The following is a 21871-nucleotide window of genomic DNA, read 5'->3' as shown; positions in this document are numbered from 1 at the left end:
GCGAGTTTTTATGACACGACAAGACAATTTACCGGGCCATGGGAAGAATAGCTCCCGCACAGTTAACTAATAAGGCCATGGGATAATGTCAACCCACATCCCAATTTTTGGTCATACCACGTCATACACAAAATGCATGAATATTTAGCAATATTTAAGATTACATTACCTTTCAACACTCAATATCTATAAATATCAAAATTGTTCGATCTATGTACTTCTGTTTCATAGAAATTAAGGAAAGTGTTCCAATTTCTCCGTAGTTTACTGAAATTCGAATCTTCAAGTAAATTTTCTAAACGGCTCCAAAGATATTAACTGCGATTATAGCGTGTTGTGAATGAAGATAATGAATAATTTTATTTTGTGCAACAAAAGGAGATGCTGTAGTATAAATGGGTTAATCGTTTTGATACTTGGTTAGCGGAGCGCCAGTATGATAAGGGCTACCTTATATTAACGCTAGTTAATGTTTGTTTTAACTATAATTTATAATGTAGTTATCAGCTAGTAATTTAATTACGATATTAATGGCAATTAAACTTTGCAGACAAATTAGGCTGCATGTCAACATGCTGATTAGGTTAAATAGTATTAAGTAAGTACCTACTTGGTTTATCATTGTTAGATTTTACTGTGTGTGTGTGTTTATTTTTACTTATATTGGCTATTACTTAAGTAAGCCACTCATTAAAATAATAGATTTAAAAAGGTGTGTAATTCAAACTGCAATTTTATTTTAAGAGAAAAATAATATATTTTTATCTTAATTCAAAATCATGTACAAACAGTTCCTCTTAGGTCTAAGCGTAAACGCTTTAAACTAGGATTAAAGTCTAAATTTAACTATTTTGTTAGTCTTATGTTCGTTAACTATAATTTTACTAAACCTAAACTACTAAAAATAATACAAAAACTAAATTAAACTACGGAGTTCTCAAATTTGAAATGGTGGGTTTTTACAAATAAAGTAGGTAGGTAAAAATTTAAATTAAACTTTTTAAAAAGCCAATTTGCAAAACTAAGGATTTCAATGCAGTTTTTATTTTCAAAAATAACAAACAAATTACAGAACTTATTTTATTTGGAATGTAAAATTACACTTGAGATAATATTAAAGCGAGCATACGAGAGATCTGCAAAAAATCCATAAAAAAGTTATTTTTAGAAAAAAATGTCGCACACGAGTTTAAATAAGTTATTGGAAAAGCGATTTATACAAAAATACATCTAAGATAGAAATGTCAACGCTTACACTCAAGTACATAATGCACCTAAAAGCGAGACCAATGTTAAAATTATTAAATATATTCTAAATACATAACAACAGCTTTAGCTGTTACGATGTCGATAAACTTTGCTGAAGAAATTTACAGAATAGTCCAATAAGCTTATCGATGCTGGCAACATTTGCAAAAGCATTCTTTCCCGGGAGAAACTTCATCAACAATTGCTTTTTGTAGTGCCTATTTAAGAGCGTTTATTCCTGCTGAGCTGGCAACGTTGCATTTTTGTCAGTTTTTCTCGATTATTCCATAAAAATTGAATGAAAATCAATAATGTTGTCTGATAGAACACTTCTTAGTATATAAGTTAATGTGTCTACTCCAATAATTATTCGTTATAGACTTTTATTTTCTTTAAAAACCGATCATAAACATAAATTCGTTTTTAAGGAATATAAAAGTCTATCACGAATAATTATTGGAGTAGACACATTAACTTATATATTAAGAAGTGTTCTATTAGAAAACATTTTTAATTTTCATTCAATTTTTATGGAATAATCGAGAAAAACTAACAAAAATGCAACGTTGCCAGCTCAGCTGGATTAAACGCTCTTAACACCTTTCGACGAACACTTTTGCTTACACGGAGACGATCTTTCTTAAATTCTACCCTCCATTATTAAAAACTGTCTGGGTTTCTTATCGGCTCATTTAGTTATAAACCAATCTCTACCTATCCTGCCACAGAAGCCTTCGTTAGTGAAATGTTAATTACAGTATAAAAAACAAAAATAAAAAAAATAAAAACGCAGAAAAAAATATTGCTTCGAATGTTGCCAGCACAGATAAGGTTATAGTTATAATAATTAATCTTGCTCCCGGCAAAGTCATCACTTTGGTCTATCTCCAGCCTTAATACACACAGATAATGAGACTTTAAAAAGTAGAAAAACTATTTACAATTTTCATGTTCATTGACAGATTTGTATTTACAATAAATTTTGCATACGGTTATATTTTTGTTAACAGTTATGTACAAAGATCTGCCGTTGTAACGGAACCTTGCAAATTTCAAAGACAAAAAGATAAATTAATGGTCCGTAGCACTTTTCAAAAAGCCTTTTATATATTTTACAAGGCTGACAAAAACGCTGGAACGAAGCAAATTTGACAACACACAATTTTTGCAGTACCCTATAAAAATGTGTGTCCTTTCATATGGCACTTACGTGTATTTAATGGAAGATTATAATTTTGTAGAGTAGGAATTTCTTTGAATCTGTTCAGTTCGTTACGTCCTTCTTCCGGCAATAAAATTCAAGAGATCTTTAGTGAAAGGATAACAATGCAGCAAAGTGCTCCTAAATAAGAAATATTTACAAATATTCACAAATAATCTAACTTATAATCAAACTTAATTAATATTTACATTAAACCTATGACTTTTAAATATCAATAATACTAAATAACGGTGACTAAATTTATTTTGTGCGCCATTTTGTTAGCAAACTTTGAAATATCTCTATTCTGATACCTATATGTTGATGATGTCATATTTCCTCTATAAAAATAATATTTATTTCTTATATAGGAAAACTTATTTGAGGTGTCGTCCTCGTCAAAAAATTTAATATAAATGCTAAGTGGATAGTGAAAAGAAACAAGTGAGATGAACGACGATAACTAGGTAGGTACAAAGTTTTTCTTAAAATACCGGTAATTACACAGCGACAATCTTGCTAGGATCCACCTTCACCCTCAAAAACATGACGTCATCCTTAACAAAATTCCTCTTTTTCAGCATCTCATGGGACACGAATCTGGGGAAGCCGAAACCTAACGCATCGGGCTCCTTCGACGGCCTCTGGAAGTTCTTCCACGTGGGGTCAGGGACGAAGGATTCCACGATGTTGCAGGCTCTATCCGGACTGGCACTTTGGTCGAAGAGGGTGAAGGAAACGGTGTGCGCGAAGGGCCAACGGAGTAAGGCGTCGTATTCACCGGGTAAGATCTTGATGTAAACTGACATGTGGGTCGCCTCGCCTGCACCGTTGCCGTTAAGGAATAGTGATGCCTGCAAAGAAGAAGCGGTTGTAAAATTTGCAAGAGTTAAGAGTTATTATGGTACATGACAACGGATAAATAAAGGATTACAAGTAACAAGTATGGACACACGTGCAGTCAACAGATACGAATGTGGATAAGTGACTAAGTTGGCTAAATCAGTCGCGGAGTTAGTCATTGTCGGGGAAACGAAAACAAGCCGCGATTTGTAAACAAAGAGTTCTGTTGCCATAACAAAGGCTTAGTGAAAAATATGCTGTGATAATGATAAGTGTCGAAATTATGAAATTCATGATGTAATAGTAGGACTTAAAAGAGAGAAATGAAACATTCCCCTTTTAGGGTGCCATCCATAATTTACGTCACACATTTGAGGGGGGGGGAGAGATGGCGATTTGTGATACATTAACAAAATAATTGCAATTTTCACAAATAATAGGTAAGTAAGTATTACGAAATGGGAGGAGTTAGCGACCTAAAAATAATCAAAATATCTATCGTGACCTTGTTATGACTTTCCCTGGCTTTTCTAAGCGGATTTTTGTCCATATTAGGGAAATGTTTCATGATCATGAGTTACTTGTCCCAAGTCCATTACCGACATGAAAGTTGACGTATGCTTACCTGTAACTTATATCCGTACTGGCTAGTATAAAAAGCCGGGGATATCAGTTCCACGCCGTCTTTGCACTTCGCCTCCGCCATTTTCGCCGCCCAGTCCGTGATCCTCCAGACCAGAGCTCCTGAACAGTTCACTGACAAGCGGGTGACGGCAGCTCGAAGGGATTCCAGCTGTCTTGCTTGTCTCGAGGCGAGAGCTGAGACGAGGGCGAGGTGCTGTTGGCAGGATTCTTCCGTGTGGCGATCCAGAGCTTGTCTTGTTCCCTGGAGAAATAATGTATTACGTTAAAAGGGAAGGGAGTTAAGGGGGTTAACAGGGAATCAACTATGATAGCTGAAATTGATAAGCAGTAAAACTGCATGATCTCTCGCTAATGCACTCGTAAAACCAGGATACTAAAGAGATCTTGGTGAAGATCAGGAGATCAAAACGATTGGTTTAATTGAAGTGTTAGAGTGATGTCTGGTCATTAGACTATAGTTTTTTTTTTTAAATCCATCTGTAAATGTAACGATGAGCAAAATTTTGATCGATTCCAGAAATCTCTGGTAGAAAACTTAAGTTCTTACCTTAAACCGACAGCCAGCGTCTCTGAACGCACAAGCAACGCCGGCCGCGGCGCAGTGGTCACGCAGATGTGCGTCCAGCTCGTCACGAGGGACCGACGCGGCGGCGCAGCGCTGCGGGCAAGGAACTGGTGCGCGCGCGCATGTCGCGCCGTGCGCTGCTACTGTGTCCTGAAGAAAGAGTTCATGTTTAGTTTAGTCGGAACAAAATGACGTGGGCTATTTTTATACAACTAGCTTTTGCCCACGGCTTTGCCTGCGTGGAATTCGTTTCACGCGCTGTTTCCTCGGGGACTATGCATTTTTGCGGGACTAAAAGTAGCCTATGTCGCGCTCCGTTTCGACGTGAAAGACGGACAAACATACAATCACTCACACACACATTCGCATTTATAATATTAGTATGGATATGGATTCAAATGATCAGTGATAGACCCTCATCTCATCTCATATACGCCCCTCTTCCCCACTGGGACACTGGGCACGTGCCCAGAGCCCCGCGATGCATTGGGGCCCCCAGTCCCTACTCATTACCAAACGATAACCGATAGCTACTCCACTCTCGCCTGAAAATCAGGCTTACCGAATGCATGTAGCATGTTGTGCCCAGGGCCTCTAATAGGTGAAAGACGGCCCTGCTCATATAACGGAAAATGCAGGCTCCGAAATGTATGGTTCAGTAGCTTAAGGTTTGAATATGAATAGCTCTAGCTCTAGGTTATATCTGTTTCGAAATACAGACAGTGGCAGCAAATTTCAAAGATGAATCGAACTGCTTCGCTTGGCCAAGTGACATGAGCAATATGGGTTGAATCGCTCCCCACCGGGTCTTGGATAATTTCAACAATCCTGGGTAAAAATAGCATGGTCACAATAAAAACGGAAGAAAGAGAACGAACGGCTTACGCACATACTCGAACAAATAATGCGCTTACGCACTTAGACCATTGACCTAAATGAATCCTCGAATAGATGAAAGTGCTATTTCAATATTCTTGGCAATAAATAAGGGAAGAATGCCAGAAGATAAATCTGGGGCTAAATTAATCCGTAAGACGCTGATTGGCACTGAACTCTCAAATCTTTAAGATACGTCAGATTTGACCGGAAGACACTGCCTGGCACATGTAAATATAAATATACTTAGTTATTTACCTGTGTGTACCTCTGCCCACAATGCCTGCAGGGCACAAGCCTCTTGCTGCAATGTTGTTGAACATGCTGCTGCGTATGTCTACGCTGCACTTTGGCTCCGCACTTGTTCTCGCAGTATACCGGCTCGTGTCCACAATTGCCTTGATGTTCCTGCAATTATTGAGAAAACTTTAGTTATAGATGATACTTTACTTCCAAAAGAGTATAATTACAGTCTGGCTAGTATAACTTGTCGCGAGCAATTTAAAGCAAACTTTGTTTTGGCAACCCTAAAAATCAACCGTCAACGTAAATAAAACTATTTAAATTGTAGCAACATTTTTTCAGATTTGGTCTAATGGGTTTTTATACTTTGAATAAGTTCAAATAAATACCTACCTATCGATTGTTACTTTCGGTTTTATCTTACATTATTTCTGTTTTAGTTTCACATTGTTTTGATTGAAGAAATTGAGGAAGCTAAAATCTTATTCCCAATCGTAATATATGAAAAAATACATCTACATCTACGTTAGGTAAGTATTCTACCTCAACACTCATTCAATTTTCTTATTACGTACGTATGATTCAAATATCAATATAAAAGTTATCAAAGTGTTCAAGAACATTTACAAATTTGACCTTTTAATCTAATCATAAAATAAAAAAATAGTATAACATTAGTATTATTATAAGTAAGGTTGCCAGTGTAAACACTGGTTTTAATTTTCCTAAAAATAATTGATCTTATAGATGGCGAGTCTAGTTAGGTGGTTGAAGAAGAGTTATCTATATTATGTAAATTGGAAGTAAATTTTGTCACCAGCAGGTATTAGAAAACGTGCACCTAGTCGAAAGAATGCCTCACGCAGAATGCGTGTCATATTTATTGCAAAATGGATGCAAATTTGCTGATAGCACAATATTAACGATATGCAATTTTGAAATGTGTGACGATATTGACGATATATTGTCCCCTTTTCACAATGATTTTGTGAAACATTTTATCGCATTGTTGTTGCAAGGCTTGCGGAAATGTGACCTTATATTGATGACATTGTACCTATTAGCTCTAAACTTAGTCAAAGATCACAAAACTGATTCATATTATTGTTATTTTTTATTAAAAGATGAGATCCAATAAAGAGAATATTGACTCTTTCCCACATTTTTACAGGGTTTTGGCTTTTCGACCTATAAGATGGCAAAACATTGCGCCAAAATGGATCTCATATGTAGGTCAAGATTGAAAGCATATGCAAGGCCACCCGGCGCACCCGAAATTTTTTTTTCATTTTTAATACGTTCTGCTAATAAAAAAAATGATATAGTCCTTGCCCAGCAGTTTCCACTAGCTGACAAAAGTCTACATACCTCAAGAGCACTTCCAGAGAACTCCTTCCCGCAATGCTCGCAGTTGGCGCGACGGCGGGAGCACGTGTACCGGAGGTGGTCCTGCATCAGGACCCTCGGTATCATGGCCCCGCATTGCGCGGCGCAGAGCACGGCGTCGTGCTTGCATGTGTTGAGATGCGCCTGGAAAGAGGATTGAAGGTTAATCGTAAATGGAGAGTTGTCTCTTTGTGCTCAGTTGATTCTCGCTTGAGAAGGATAGGTACTGTCCTTAATTTCCTTTAGCACCTTGTTTGTGCTCAGTGGGTCCTCGCTTGAGAGACTGTCCTTAATTTCCTTGAGTATCTTGCGGGAACCATATTTTTAAGCTAAGTAATTAGGTACCTACCTACTTATATCGATAATCATAAGCAAAAGATATAATAATGTATGAAAGCCTCTTTGGCAATTTAGCTCATTTAATAATTCATTAATTAACAAATGTATCGCCTTGTATTTAGTTGAAGTAAATTAACAGTAGGTATCTAACACTACTCACTTCGCAAATTCGACATAGATTCTTACACGAATTTGGCTGACGTGAACACCGTTCTTAGTGATTTGGTATGCTTCGAACTATTTCAAGGTTTAATTGCGAAGAAAGCGGTGAGTTCCCTATCGCTAAAACGGATTTGGTGAAACTTTATGACACGCGTTCGTGCGTAGGGTCCATTTAAAGCTAAGTTTCAACTGCGTTTTACTGTAAAAAAATAATCAATGCCGGCTATAGTGGCGCCACAGTCTACGAAACCATTGGTTTTTGTAAGCGTTTAGATTAGTTTCAGATTTCACCACCGATTCAAAAAGTTTGTAGTAGAATGTGATTCGAAAACATTACACGGTGTTCGAAAACGTTTAGGTCAATAAAAGGATGGATCGGAATTTATGTCCGTAAATATTGAATCGAGTTCGCCCTCAAATATTTTAACGGAGTGTTAATATAATTAAGCGTCAACAATTTGTATTGGAATTTTATAATGCCGATTAGAATAAATGTACAATAAAAAAGTATGTAAAGTGAGAAAAGCTTTCCCATGCATTTGACGTGCGTTCGTTTCCAAAATTAACAAACAATTTATGTCGTAACTTTTGTTTAAAGCAAAACGTCATTAGCGTACCATCCATTATCCAAATTAACATAAGCGTGTTAAGTAAAAACGATAAAAACTTAAAATGCTTAAACGTTTACACTATAGTAAGATAAAGAAATGTGTCGGACATGACGTAGGTACTATCGATACTCGGTGATCGATTGCTTGATCCACTTACGCTATCGCCACAAAATTAAATATTAGACCAACTGTTGAATTAATATTCGAATTCTACCAAATTCCCACGAGAATCCTCAAAAACATTGTGGTGTTCATTTGATTACTTTAAGGATAAGTATTTAAAAAATGTATGTATGTATGTTAATGTATGTTATGTATGTTAATTTTCAGTTAAGGTTTGAGAACATCGTAATCAAAATTTGTCTATGTGTTATTACAGTGATCCACTACCTGCATACCTTTCATTAAGTAATACGTCCAGCAGTTTTGGCGTGAAAAAAAAAATACGCACACACACGCACTCACTTACAAACTTTAGCATTTAAGTAGGATTCTCGGCTCACCTTTAGCTTGCGGAGCTCGTCAGACCACTGGCATCCTTCTTTATGATGAATGCAATACACCACAGATCCCATAATCGCCTTCTCCGACTCGGGATCAGGGTAGATCTAGAACAAACAAATTAAAATTAAGCACTTTTCTTTTTTGAATTTAAACACCACTATGATTAGAAACTCACTAGATTTGAAACCTTTTTTAACTTGGAAACTAAATATTTAATCATTTTGAATTAGTGAACGTATCTAGAACAGAAAACACAGCGTCGAAGCTACCGTTCCCGCTAAGACTGATTGAGCGCAGCTACGAGAGCATAATGGATTAAATAGGACAACACGATTATAAATAAACCTCATCTCAAAAAGAGAATATAAAACAAACGTGAGCTGTACCGTACGCACCGCGCGTTCGAATATGGAACACATCATTCGAAAATACGCAAAATGGCCGCTCGTTTTGTTTTTCGCGCGTAATATTTTCAACGCGCGCTCGCCTCGGACTGCCGATACAAAATGAATGCATTCCCGTTGGTACATTTTAGTTATCTTTATGAGTGCAACGAACAGATGGCTGGCTGTAGACCACCGTTCCCTTGTTTGCGTCGAGATAAGCGTGATTTTTCACTTCCCAAACCAGCTGGGTAATGGAATGGGCAAATATACACGCTCGAGCCTTTGTAGCGCTCTTTCACATATACCAGCTAATTCTGCTTTGAAATACCACAGCGCAACGCTATAATATCCAATTAGATTAAAACTAAATAAAATAAAGCGACTACGCTTAGCATTTAACCATAAACAATCTTGTTTGTAAACAATAATAATCTAACTAAAGATCGAGTAGCATCCGAAGCATCTCTGTTAGGCGATCGGTGTCACCGGCCAACAACTTGTCTTTCTCGCGTGTGACTAAACAAATCTGTCAGGGGACGAGCACACCTGCACTTCTCATTACATGAATGGGCTGCCTCTGGGCCCCTAGATAATCAGTGAGACGAGCAGGCGATGGATATGATAGCTTCGGGCGCTAGAAAGATCAAAACAGTTTCGTAATACGCAGAGTTCTATTTACAAACATTGATGCATGTGGTCATCGGCAGGGCTGCCGCATAACCATACCACCTCAAGATCCATATTCTACAAACTAAACAAGGCACCTGGTCCTCACGAGGTTGCGTACTATTCTGGCTTCTAATTCTAAGTGTTAGAGGCGAGAATACATCACTGATGGTGGAAAGATAGGAGCTTTCGAAGTTGGTGTATAAAACTACAAATATAGAATGTTATTTGTGTCGTATTCTAAAAAGATAGAGTGCGATGTGTTGAACTCTCCCGCATCGCTCAATTATAGCACTCGCTGTATCGTAAACATGGCAAGACGAGAACATCCCAGGTTATACTGCGTCTTTGTGACTTACGGCTCTTTTACTCCTACAGGGTTTGGAAAAGGATGGATAGAAAATGAGGATGTTACCGTGCCATTTGTAAAATACTCTGTAGCTGATGCAGAGCTGTTGGTTTATTTTGATCAAAGAGATGTACCTACTTTTAAAATAGGAATGCTTATTATTTTTTAACGAACCTATAATGTAGTTGAGCAATAACGTTGAGACCAAAATATGTCGAGTGGTAAGCCCTCCCCTAGGTGGACTGATGGAGGTGACACAGAACCCGATCGTTATGTAGCCTTCTTTGAGGAAGTTCTACTATAATCAGCAGTGGACATCTTGCAACTGACTACGATGATGAAGCAACAACGTGTTACTTCATTCAATCCCATTCATTCAAGGGAGCTAACGGAGCAAAATAGGAAACCATTCTGCGTAGGCAGATATAATCAATCAAACATTGACATAATGAATGCAAATGATTACTTTAGACGAATGTAATCGAAGAAAGAGTTAACCTTCCACCCACGCGTTGGATGGAGTCGAAGACAGGTACAGCCTACGTTTATGTGTCTAGCAAAAGAAACTAACGAATCCTAATCAATGTTTATTTAAAGACATTCACAAAAACCGTTATGTTTGATTTTAATGCATAAATATTTTGATGTTCTGTGTTATTGCTAATTGCTGATGTTTGTTTTTACGAAACTCACTTGTCAATAATCCTTTTGTATTTATAACTGTTGTTTTTGGATTATTTATATTTTAAAATATTTTCACGAAATCTTTTTGGCTTTACATGTGTTACGTGGGCACACATAAACAATGAGCATGTACACGCATGTCTAGTGTGGCAACATCCAAAACCTTCCTGTGGTTTATTTACACAGTAGGTAGGTACTTACCTAAAATATACTTTGAATTTGAACGTGTCTACATATACATACTTATGTACGCATAAGCACCTCCGCTTGTTGCTGAAGTAAAACAAGCTAATCTTTCTCTGCACTAAATTTATACCTTATACATTTATATAAGAGGGATGGTGCAATTATGCTGCATGCTACTCTTCCAATGATGATTTGTACTTTAGATATAAAAAGGTCACAATTGTTTTTACTAAAGTTTTTTTTATTTATTTGTCAAGGTAAGACGAAGGTTTTCGCGTAGGCAGGTGATCCGATACAACTACTAGAACGTAGGCGTCCAATAAGTATGTAATTGGATACTATTTAAAACCTTCTAGATATTGGAAGGTAATTACACTGACGACTCTATTATAAGTTTCACGGTCTCGATGATTCAGTGATTTAAAGTATTTGATATAGAAGAATTCGTTACGATCTCTCTCAAAATCCAACTAAGTTACAATCAAGTGTGAAGATTTAAGATGGTTTTTATTTTTACAAGAAACTTAAATTAGACTTTAAAATGAAATGTGACAAATGTTCGAATTAAACCGCAGTGGTCACAAAGTATTTACTTACATTTAAAAAAAATTGTGATTAATAAAATTTAAAAAAATCCTTTGCCATAACATGACATGTGTTCAACTCGTGTAGAGTTAAACTTGCTTACTTCATAAAAAAAGTTATTTTAGTCCTTTCAATTTATTTGCATTGCAACACACACTGAACGTCCGCTCGCTGCGGGCGTTAAATGGCCAGCATTATAAATGGCTTGACATTATTTTGTACGTTTAAATTTCAATTTTCGAATTTCTCGGCCACTTTTAAATTTTGCACGCGTTGCGATATACGAAGAACATTATAGTTTTTTTTTAAGGAGTAGGTATAGGTAATTTAAAATAAGCTGGAACAGAAATTCAGGCTGACATGTCTAATACGTCATTTATAAAATTTAGTGAATAGTGTCAGGATTTTTTTTATAAAATGATTTCGGCCAGTCATGTCAAAATTAAACCGCTACATTACCATCAACTAGTAGAAGAAAGCTTCAAACTATAAATAAAAACTAACGTAAACAACAAATTAACTTATTACTTTAGATCTTATAAACAATCTGTTTTCGAAACTTCCAATGATTGACAAGCGGCGGCGCCAGAAATCGCTTCAATCAAAGAACTTTAAGCTTTAAAAAATAAAGCTCAATTTACTTGGACACAGTACAATCGATAGCATATCAGTGTCGATGGTGACATGGGAATGTAAACAGAGTTCCCGAAATATCTGGGCTTACAACAACCAGTTTAAGTTGACTCCAGACCCTTCAACAATATAGCGTGTTCAGGGATCAAAGTAGTTTTGTTAGCACTTTCAAGCATTTTCGGTAACTGTAAAGTATGGAGGATTCAGTTTCTAAGTCACTGTCGAAGTTAAAGGATTATTTGGTCATTAGGAGTTAAGATAAGTGTTATTGTCGGCTTTTTAGGGGGTTAAGAATTCCTTTGTTAAGTTTTCATTGCTTACTTTGGGCTCAACGAAGACGACATAGTTCCAATAAATACTCTAGCATGACTCTACCTACAGCCATTTGTCGCATAACAAAAGCATTCTACATGTCCCTTTTGTGCTACTTAATACAAAAATGTAGATGCGATAGATACTAACTTGAAGGAGTATTTAATTAAATATATTGTTGTGAGAACATTTAAAAAAAAAAAAAACTAAATACTGAAACCGGAAATTGATTGCCGCTCCCACCAACCAGCTTTACTTTTATGACGATATTTACCAATGTGTCCTTGTGACAGTTACTATTTTTTCATTCGTGAATTATTTGTCGCCAAGCCAAGCGCCATCCTTGTGAAAATGCTTATCCCTACCATAAAGTCACTTAAAGAAGTGGTATATGGGTTACTGCTCACCCATAACGAGAAAGGAAGAATATGTAAGTTAGTGTTACCTATGACCTGTCGAGTACCTTCGAGTTACCCATAACGTTAAAAAACTTAATGTCATAGACAATGAAAAAAAGACGGTCTATGGTCGCACGTCGACGGAAGTTCGATGGCCGGCGGCACCGTACCGTGTACGTAATGTGTAATTACATAATAATAATAATGACAGCTTTGTTTAATAGATTAGGGACACGTTTTTTTATTGAGGCATTGGCTGCGAAGCTATGAGCCAAAACTAATGAGAATTTAATGGAGGACTTTTATTTTATGAGCGTACGTAGCTATACCTACGTTATGCCTATCCAATTTATTAAAAGTATAAACAAACCGAGTTCATCAAAATTCTTGTATAAACACTCACTGGATCGAATCAATAACACATTATCTATAATTCGTGTCTTTTAACTAGATCTCTAATCACATTTTTTTCACCAATATTCACTTGACTTCAATATTTATTTTTAATTAGAAAAATCTTCGTCAAAATCTGACGTTATTTCTTGATTGAAACTTGTGTATAATCTGTAGAAGCGTAGAGATGGTGGAAAATTTTACATTTTAAAAATGTTTTAATGCGCGGATGAATAAGCGATTTTTATATACTTACATTAAAATTAAAAAATAGTTACTTCTTTTATAATTTAATAAACAGTCTTTAGAATGAAATCAAGTATAAGTAAATAGACAAAAATACTTTGATCTATTCAATTAATAAATTAATCGATTTACTGAACAGATTAATTATTTTGCAAAAGGTTCTAGGTTTTCTGATCATTGGTCGGATAAGTGGCGTCTTTGACACTTTTCATAAATTGGATCCAAATACAATATAAGTGCTAAGTGCGTTTTATTAGGTATCGAATCGATTATTTTTAATCGGTAATAATCGACTGACAGACATAATATTAGGTGGGAGTAGGAGAATTGAGTCATTAGAAGTATTGTTTATACAATATTATTATTACGATTAGCTATGTCTTTGACCCATAATTATTTGTGATAAAATAGATACAAGTAACAATTAACGAAACAATAGAGAATGTAATTACTTAATACCTGGTTCATGTCACTTATTGTATTACTTACATACTTACACGTGCACAACCCGACCTAAGTTTTTACATAGGTACAAATAATTTATAATTTACTAAAAAAATCCGTTAGATTACTTTCCTATCTATATGTAATTAAATATCATAGGAATTATAAATTTATCTATTAAATTAATTATAAAATTTAGTTTTGATTTAATTTTAACTTTTTAATTAAAAAAACAATCGTCAATTATATTTTACCGTTTAGAATTGCCGTTGGTTGTTTGTCATTTGTTTGTTTACTTATATTAAATTTATGTTTACTATTGTTTTGAAATCGTAAAAAATAATTATTTTTACTCCTCATCCATCAGAAAACAACGACAATGCGTAGGATGCATCCATTGTTTCATTCAAGCTAGTAAGAAATTTACTAACACTATCGATTAATCATCGCTCAATGCTAATGCACCGATTGTTTACGAGCCGTCAATTGTACGTCAAAATTTATTTTCACACTAGCAACCTAACAGCATCAATGTTAATTAGAAAAAAAACAAAACGCATTTGTTTTTCTACCGTTTGAATAAAGGTGTTCGAAATAGAACACTTCATTTGAATGTGGAACATGATATCAATTAAGTTGGCTGTCGTCGGGACAAACGGGTGTTAGGTTTCCATCGAGTCTTAATTTCAAATATTTTTTGGCTCTACATTTAATGCGTTGATATTGTGCACCTTTAACACAGTAGGTATTAAATTAATAAAAATATCCTCCATTTTCTAAAAGTTTATGTAATGGGTTGCTATTTTTATCTTTTGATACAGTTCCCGTCATTATTTTGTAGCTGTAAAACTATTTTAGGTATAACTTATATTTTGCGAGCAACAACCATTAGGTAGGTATAAAATAATAAATACTATTTTATAACATCACTATTCAACTTCGCAAACACCTAACCGCCGTAACGTTTGCGAAATCTTTTTTTCTATTCGTATTTCAAACAAGGCCGTTGGTATACGTTTGACAGGCTTTATCTACCTAGTCCACATGCAGGCGTCGATCGTCACGTAACTATGTAGTCATAGATCGATAAAAACGGTTTAGCCTGTTTGTGCACGATCTATGAATAGTTTTATCTTATCCGGAAATTCCGAGACCTAAATACCAAAACTGCATGTTTTCTAATATTCCCGAATATGTAAAAAAAATTGTTGTTTCTTTTTTAAATGTTAAATTTTTAATCGCAATGATAGTCCAAGATGGCGCGTACGGTCTAAAAAACTATAGACTATGATAATGCGATAGCGTCAGTTCTGTAACTGATTACTGAGCATGAGCGTTACTGTTAACGCTACCCCTTTATAGCTCATTTATGATAGCTACTGGCTGGTTGTTAAAGTATCATGTAACTCGTGCTTTATATAGGTAAATAAAAAAAGTTTAGTGTTCTATATTACTATCTGTGCATTTTTATATATCGAATGTTTTTTGGATTCCCATAATATTCATTTATGCATATTGCTTTAATCACGAGTGATGGTACGCGTGAATCTGTGTTTGAGATGGAGAACTTAGTAACGATCAACGAAGATTTGAAAAAGTCTGTTTGCGAAGTATAGAGTTTGCAAGTAGTTCAGAGATTACAAACGCCGACAAAATAATACAGTTTGTTGCTTTAATTTGATAGTGACACAACCCAAAATAAAAGGAGCGTTTTAGCGGTTTAGCCGTTTTTGAGATACTGGACTTTGTTGCAATAGTGATTTAAAGAATATAATGGAGACGCCATTCAATTACAAACTTATCGGAGTAAACGTTACGTTCACAACTTTGTAAGCGTAGAGTGAGGGACCTACAATAGGAGTCGGCAAATGTTATCAACGTAAGATAAACGTCAATAAATCAAACGCCATTACGCAATATTCTGTTAACTATCATCAAAACAACCGACTATCCATTAAAATAGTACTTTTGTATAATCATTATACGGAAGAAAGGTCATCTACATACACCGCCAAAGAAAGTTGCGCAAGTTTAGTCTTCGTTATTTGATAACTTTATCGATTCGGGAAATCGAGCATTGGAATATTCTATGTACATACTTACTATCTTCAAGAATCAACATCGAATGCTTAGCTTAATATCACATTATCAGAGCTCCGTAAAAATACAAAAATAAATATACAAGAATTGTCTCGTTCGAATAGACGGAGACGGCATCACATTTAACCGTCGGTTAACACTAATCAATGGATGGTGAAACAGCCCCTAAATATACAAGAATTGCTCGTCTAAAGGTATTAAATAGATAGATAAAGTCAAATCAAAGCGTTTACTCTATAAGTAGGCCGTTTTCTCTTGGCTCTCTTACTGCTACCTTTTTTATACTAACTAGCGCTTTCGGAAACACAATCATTGCCAAAAGAATGCGCCACAAAAATCTTGGCAGAAAGTCTTTTTATTTTCAAAACAAAACATAATTACCTACAATTGTCTTGACTATAAATGTAACATAACAAAGTAAATTAAAAATAAAGATGGCCACCCACTGCTGAAAAAAAGCCTCTTTATTTTTACGCTACTTTAATCTCGAATCAGTCCACATCCACATGTGGACTCATTAGAGTGATTGATTAAAAAAAATAACAGGGATGTGTGGAGCCCGAAGTCGAATTTAAAGCTAATAAAACTGGATGAACTCACAAAACCTTCAGTCACGAGTGTCAAGATACCTGAGCAATGCCCCCCTTTAGTGTTAAGTACCATATAAGAACATGAACCAGGCCATTTACAAGCCTGACACGTTATAAAAGTTTCAATTGCGTTGCTAACTCGCTAAATATTTCAAATGGCTCTTTATTCCGGACAACAAGCGTCGGTTTCCGGCTATCGATCAATCTGCGCAGGCGACGGCGTCGCGCGCATGACGAAAAGGTCGCAAGTTATGCAAGTTACGCTTTAAATCTTTTTTATACAGGGTAGAGGGGGTAAACGAGCAGGTTAGTTGCTGAAAAGCAATTGCCGTTCCATGGATACCCAAAACGGCGATGAAGTACCAATACCTCCTTCCTAACTGAAATGCTTAGGTTAAGTTGCATGTTCGAGATTTATCTGTTGGGTGGTATTGGTTCTTCATCGTCCATAACATACCCAGAACTATTTCTGTGTCACAAATCCCTAAGTTCTTTTAATTTCTGTATTAATAAACGGATTATTCGCGGTAGTTCTTTTGGCTGTTGCTTCGAAGGAACTATTGCGTTATTTTTCGCACTATTTCCTTCACCAGAGATGAAGGAAGAACGGCATTTATTTTTCGCCTTTGTTCCTTTACAAGAACTGAAGGTGCTATTGAGAGAGGAACAAAGGTGAAAAATTAAACGCAGTTCTTCCTTCATCTCTCGTGAAGGAACTAGAGCGAAAAAAACCGCATTACTAGTTCCTTCGAAGGAATAGCCAAAGGAACATAATCATCATCATCATCATCAGCCTATGTTCGTCCACTGCTGGACATAGGCCTCTCCCGTGGCATGCCACTGAGCACGATCCTCGGCTACTCTCATCCAGCTCTTGCCAGCCGCCCTGCGAAGATCATCGCTCCACCGAGTCTGAGGACGTCCTACGCTACGTTTGCCGATCCGTGGTCTCCACTCAAGAACTCGTCTACCCCAACGGTTATCGGTTCTTCGGGTTATGTGGCCGGCCCCTTGCCACTTCAGCGTGCTAATGCGGTGGGCTATGTCGATAACTTTGGTTCTCTGTCTGATCACTTCGTTACGAATAACATAATAAACGTTGGAAATCAAGGAAATCTAAGAATTTAGCCAACAGGGTCCAAATCCCGCCCAGCACCCTGAAGTCCTAATTCGTATAAAAAAACATACCTACCTGAGGCCATATTGCCTAACATTTCTGGCGCTTGCGATTGCAATCAAATGACATATTTCGCATACAAAAACTGTCATTTGATCGCAATTGCAAGCGTCAGAAACTTAGGCAAATACGGCTTCTGAACTTCGCATACCTACTAATGTCACTTTGTCTGTCACTTGTGTACGCATACGACGTTTCTGTCCCGCATTGTCGATTACCCTTTAGCATGTTATCCAATTGAGTTTAAGTGGTAAGTGACTGCACCCAAAGGTCATTCAGATTGGACGCGGTTTGATTCGGTTAATTTGTCTGTTGTGATATAAATTACGAGGAGAAAAGAATTATAATCTAACAGAAGTACATGATCCATCAACGGAGCTGTAGCGGAAATTGGACGGGTTTCCATGTCAACCACAACGACCATGCATAAACTTTAAAATGAGGAATTCTGGGCATGCGAAATATCGCTAGATGGCGTTATTTTTTATTTTTTATTCGACTGGATGGCAAACGATCAAGTGGGTCTCCTGATGGTGAGAGATCACCACCGCCCACAGACATCTGCAACACCAAGGGAATTGCTGATGCGTTGCCAACCTAGAGGCCTAATATGGGATACCTCAAGTGCCAGTAATTTCACCGGCTGTCTTACTCTCCACACCGAAACACACAGTGCAAGCACTGCTGCTTCACGGCAGGATTAGCGAGCAAGATGGTGGTAACAATCCGGGCAGACCTTGTACAAGGTCCTACCACCTGCGTATCGAGATGTCCCGTTTGACGTTTCAGTCTTCATTGCCATTGGCTTTATTTAGCACGCACGCACGCGTAAACTATTCGATCTGGTAGTTACAATTGAAATTCCGGGATTTTACAAAATTCCCGTGGGAAATCCCAAAATTTATATCGTAATCTTCATTGAGGTGTTGTGTTAAGAACAATTATCCCGTTGGAATATTGGAATAAAAGTAGCCTTTGTGTTATTTTAGACATTCAGCTATCTACATACATACCAAATTTCATGACTCTAAGCCCAGCGTAATCTGGTGCGCGGCAATGAATGGGTAAAGAGCTTTACAGACTGCAATGCAGGATAATGAATAGATTTCTTTTTCCCTGAATGGCAACACTGGCATAGATAATAGATCGCTCATTTTTGGCTCGAAATTCGAACTTGTGATTTTATTTTGCTTAATATACAAAATGTACACACCCAATATCATATTATCTCAAGTTTTTCGCGATTCCCAAGGTCAAAGAATCGAATTGCTTTAAAATTTCAGAGAAATAATGCGTTGTTTGGGAGAAACGTGTCAAAATGGTGTTGTAGAGCGCCATCCTGCTCTGCCTCGTTTTTTTTTCCGTTCTGGCGGTTCACTTTTATACTATAGATGGCTGATGCAATTAATAATTTGAATAAAATACCAGCGCCATTAGAACAAATGAATAGAACTTTGCCGTGGCATTCAGACCCCCAGTTTAAAAAATAATCTCCAGAGACTATCGATTGATTGAATGTCAGGACCCTCCGAGTGTGAAAGCTCTAAGGGAACGCAATCAGGGGGCGAAAGAATTGCACCCCATACAATTTGTGCGTTTTAGGGGGAACAATCGCCACTAAAAGTTTTTAAATTGCTAGTAAAACAAGGGAAGTGTGATGTACGATTTAATTTGCTTTCGTCACGTAGCGAATTTCTTTTATGATAAATGATCAAGATGTAGTTTTTTAGAATTACCGTGCGACGCAGACGAAGTTGCGAGCGGGTGCGGTTAAAGTATCACCTGTAATTTTGGACCCATACAAAACTGGGAATTCAAATCCTCATGTGATTACGATAATATTTTGACTTATCAGGTCGGGTTGATAAATACGGGGTCCTACAATAACCGCTCCCGTTGCGAGCAACAGCTAGTACCTAATTCTTTTGAAATCAGACCATACGCGCTTAACTTACTGAAGTATCTCTTCTATAAAATTTAAAGAGGAGGCCAAAGCATCTGTTATCTTCTGTATCATACAGTATCAGCACTTAAATGATACGAAGACGCTTGTAAACAAATGTTGCACTTATCTTCCACCATAATAGCGGATGTTACGAAAATATTGACGTATAAAATTGCCACACGCGGTTCACAAAAGTAAACAGAACGCATCTCCGGTTGCAGTTTTTTAAATAAACACTACGGTGTTACAAACACTTGGGCTCATCCAAAATTGTATGACCAGTGCGTCTGACTATTTTTGAGGCTATAAAGTAACCGCAAATGCCGCAACGTATTAGATCAGAAGGTAAAACGGTCAGAAAGAACGCAACCGAGATCTTTTAGGATATCACGGTTAAAAACTCCTTTTATACGGCTTATTTCTGCTGTTGCTGCTGTTTCGTCATCATCCAGCCTTTATAAGTCTCACTGGTAGGGGGCCTCCTATCAGGATGAGAGGGCTTGGGTCGTAGTTCCCGCGCGGCCCAGAGCCGATTGGATACTTAACGCACGCCATATGAAATCCTCCGTAGGTTTCTCCGTTTCATTTTAAAGTCGGTTAAAAAAGGTCGTAATTCCATATCTAACATTATTTTCATACTGCTAGATTTTTTTTAGAGACTTAAAAGAAAGTGAGAAAAAAATTTGATGACATTGCTGTTAGGAGATTATAATCCAGCTACAACATTATTGCATCTCGACATAACTTCTCGAAATTTTTCGAGCACCACGCGTGTATCCTCTATTTTTAATCCACACCTTACGCGAACGAAATGTTAACATGTTTAACGACCAAACTATAAGTAGACTAAGCGTAAATAGACAACTTTATTACAGTTTTGAACTCTTAAACTATCGTCGTCTTTGTTTTCTGGGAACGTTAAAAAGGGAGAATCGAAGTACCTACAGCGGTGCCTATTCTGAGTTATTACACCGATGAAAATGTACGGAAACTTGTTAAGATAGCGTTAAGGTAATGAGGTGTTACAGTAGTTATGGCTTACTCATTTTACGTACCTAAATGCAGAATTAGCTCACGCAAAATGGCCCGTGCCGCGACCAAGTTACATGGTAAAGTTAACGTGACAAATTTTACGAGATGTAGTTTGCATGGAAACAACTAGGTAATTTCCATTCCAGGGTTTTAAGGAACCCATATAGTCTCTCCATGTCCGTCCGTTCGCAGCTTAGCTCAGAGACTGCAATGTTAGTGCAAGAAAGCTACTTTATAATTTTGCATGAACCAAGTGAATATAATATTTTTAATAGAGTTTTTATTTTCTCGTCTAAAACCACAATGTGCGGTATTCCATCCAGCTAACACACCATATTTCATCCAAAACCAGCCATTTTAGCGTAAAGGAGTATCAAATACACACACACTCGCAAACTTTTGCATGGAGTGGCAAAAACTAAGCTAAACTATATAGCTCTTAGCCTACATATGGGTAGGTACATCTTGCCTTGGCGGGATAGTGCCACATTTTTAGGGTTCCGTACCCAATGGGTAAAACGGCGGACCCTATTAACAAGACTCCGCTATCCGCCCGTGGGTCTGTCACCACGCTGTATCTCATGAACCGTGATAGTTAGACAGTTGAAATTTCCACAGATTATGTATTCTGTTGCCGCTATAACAACAAGTACTAAAAACAGAATAAAATATATATTTCAGGTGGGCTTTTTTATAATAGTTCCACTCATCAACAATCTTTAACCGGTCAAGATAGCAATAAGCACAAAATCCGGGAGATCCTGCAGCAGTAGTATAGTAACATAAACATTATAGGTGCAGGTGCTTTTTGTTCCGAACGGGCATAGTAGCTTGTAAGTATGCAATTTGCAATGGCTTCTACTTTATCAATGGACGCGAGTGATTCATTAATGTGAATCATTGCCAGACGTAGGTACCAGTCAATTTACCTAAAGTCTGCGGCCATTGCAGTTTTTTTACTGCGGTCAAGTTATTATAGGTCAAGACTCTGGAATGCGAAATTATTACAGCGCGGTATACTATAATTCTTTGTTATGTCTACTATATCTCTACTGTATGTTTGTCAGTCTTTCACGTCAAAATGGAGCGACGGATGGCCGTGATTTTTGGCATGGAGTTTAT

General features: G+C 36.9%; 1 protein-coding gene across 4 annotated transcripts in view; it reads right to left on the bottom strand.

Moving 5' to 3' along the window:
- Positions 1–2565: 2565 nt before the first annotated feature.
- Positions 2566–21871, bottom strand: part of Traf4 (TNF receptor associated factor 4) — a 113239-nt gene continuing 93933 nt past the window's right edge. For 2 of the 4 annotated variants that reach the window (XM_074087536.1, XM_074087535.1), the window contains 6 exons: positions 8623–8727; positions 6990–7151; positions 5637–5786; positions 4485–4652; positions 3918–4178; positions 2566–3303 (listed from right to left, as the gene is read on the bottom strand). In XM_074087536.1, the coding sequence (XP_073943637.1) occupies positions 2950–3303; positions 3918–4178; positions 4485–4652; positions 5637–5786; positions 6990–7151; positions 8623–8727 (1200 nt within the window). In that variant the 3' untranslated portion in view covers positions 2566–2949. Of the gene's footprint in view, positions 3304–3917; positions 4179–4484; positions 4653–5636; positions 5787–6989; positions 7152–8622; positions 8728–8798; positions 8966–9018; positions 9115–21871 lie in introns of those variants that run through there. The other 2 variants (XM_074087538.1, XM_074087537.1) reach the window with 2 other exon arrangements.

The sequence above is a fragment of the Choristoneura fumiferana genome, chromosome 5 (genome assembly GCF_025370935.1).
Source record: "Choristoneura fumiferana chromosome 5, NRCan_CFum_1, whole genome shotgun sequence".
NCBI classification, from domain to species: domain Eukaryota; kingdom Metazoa; phylum Arthropoda; class Insecta; order Lepidoptera; family Tortricidae; genus Choristoneura; species Choristoneura fumiferana.
The sequence above is the reverse complement of the archived record's forward strand: the minus strand, read 5'-3'. Positions and strand labels throughout refer to the sequence as shown.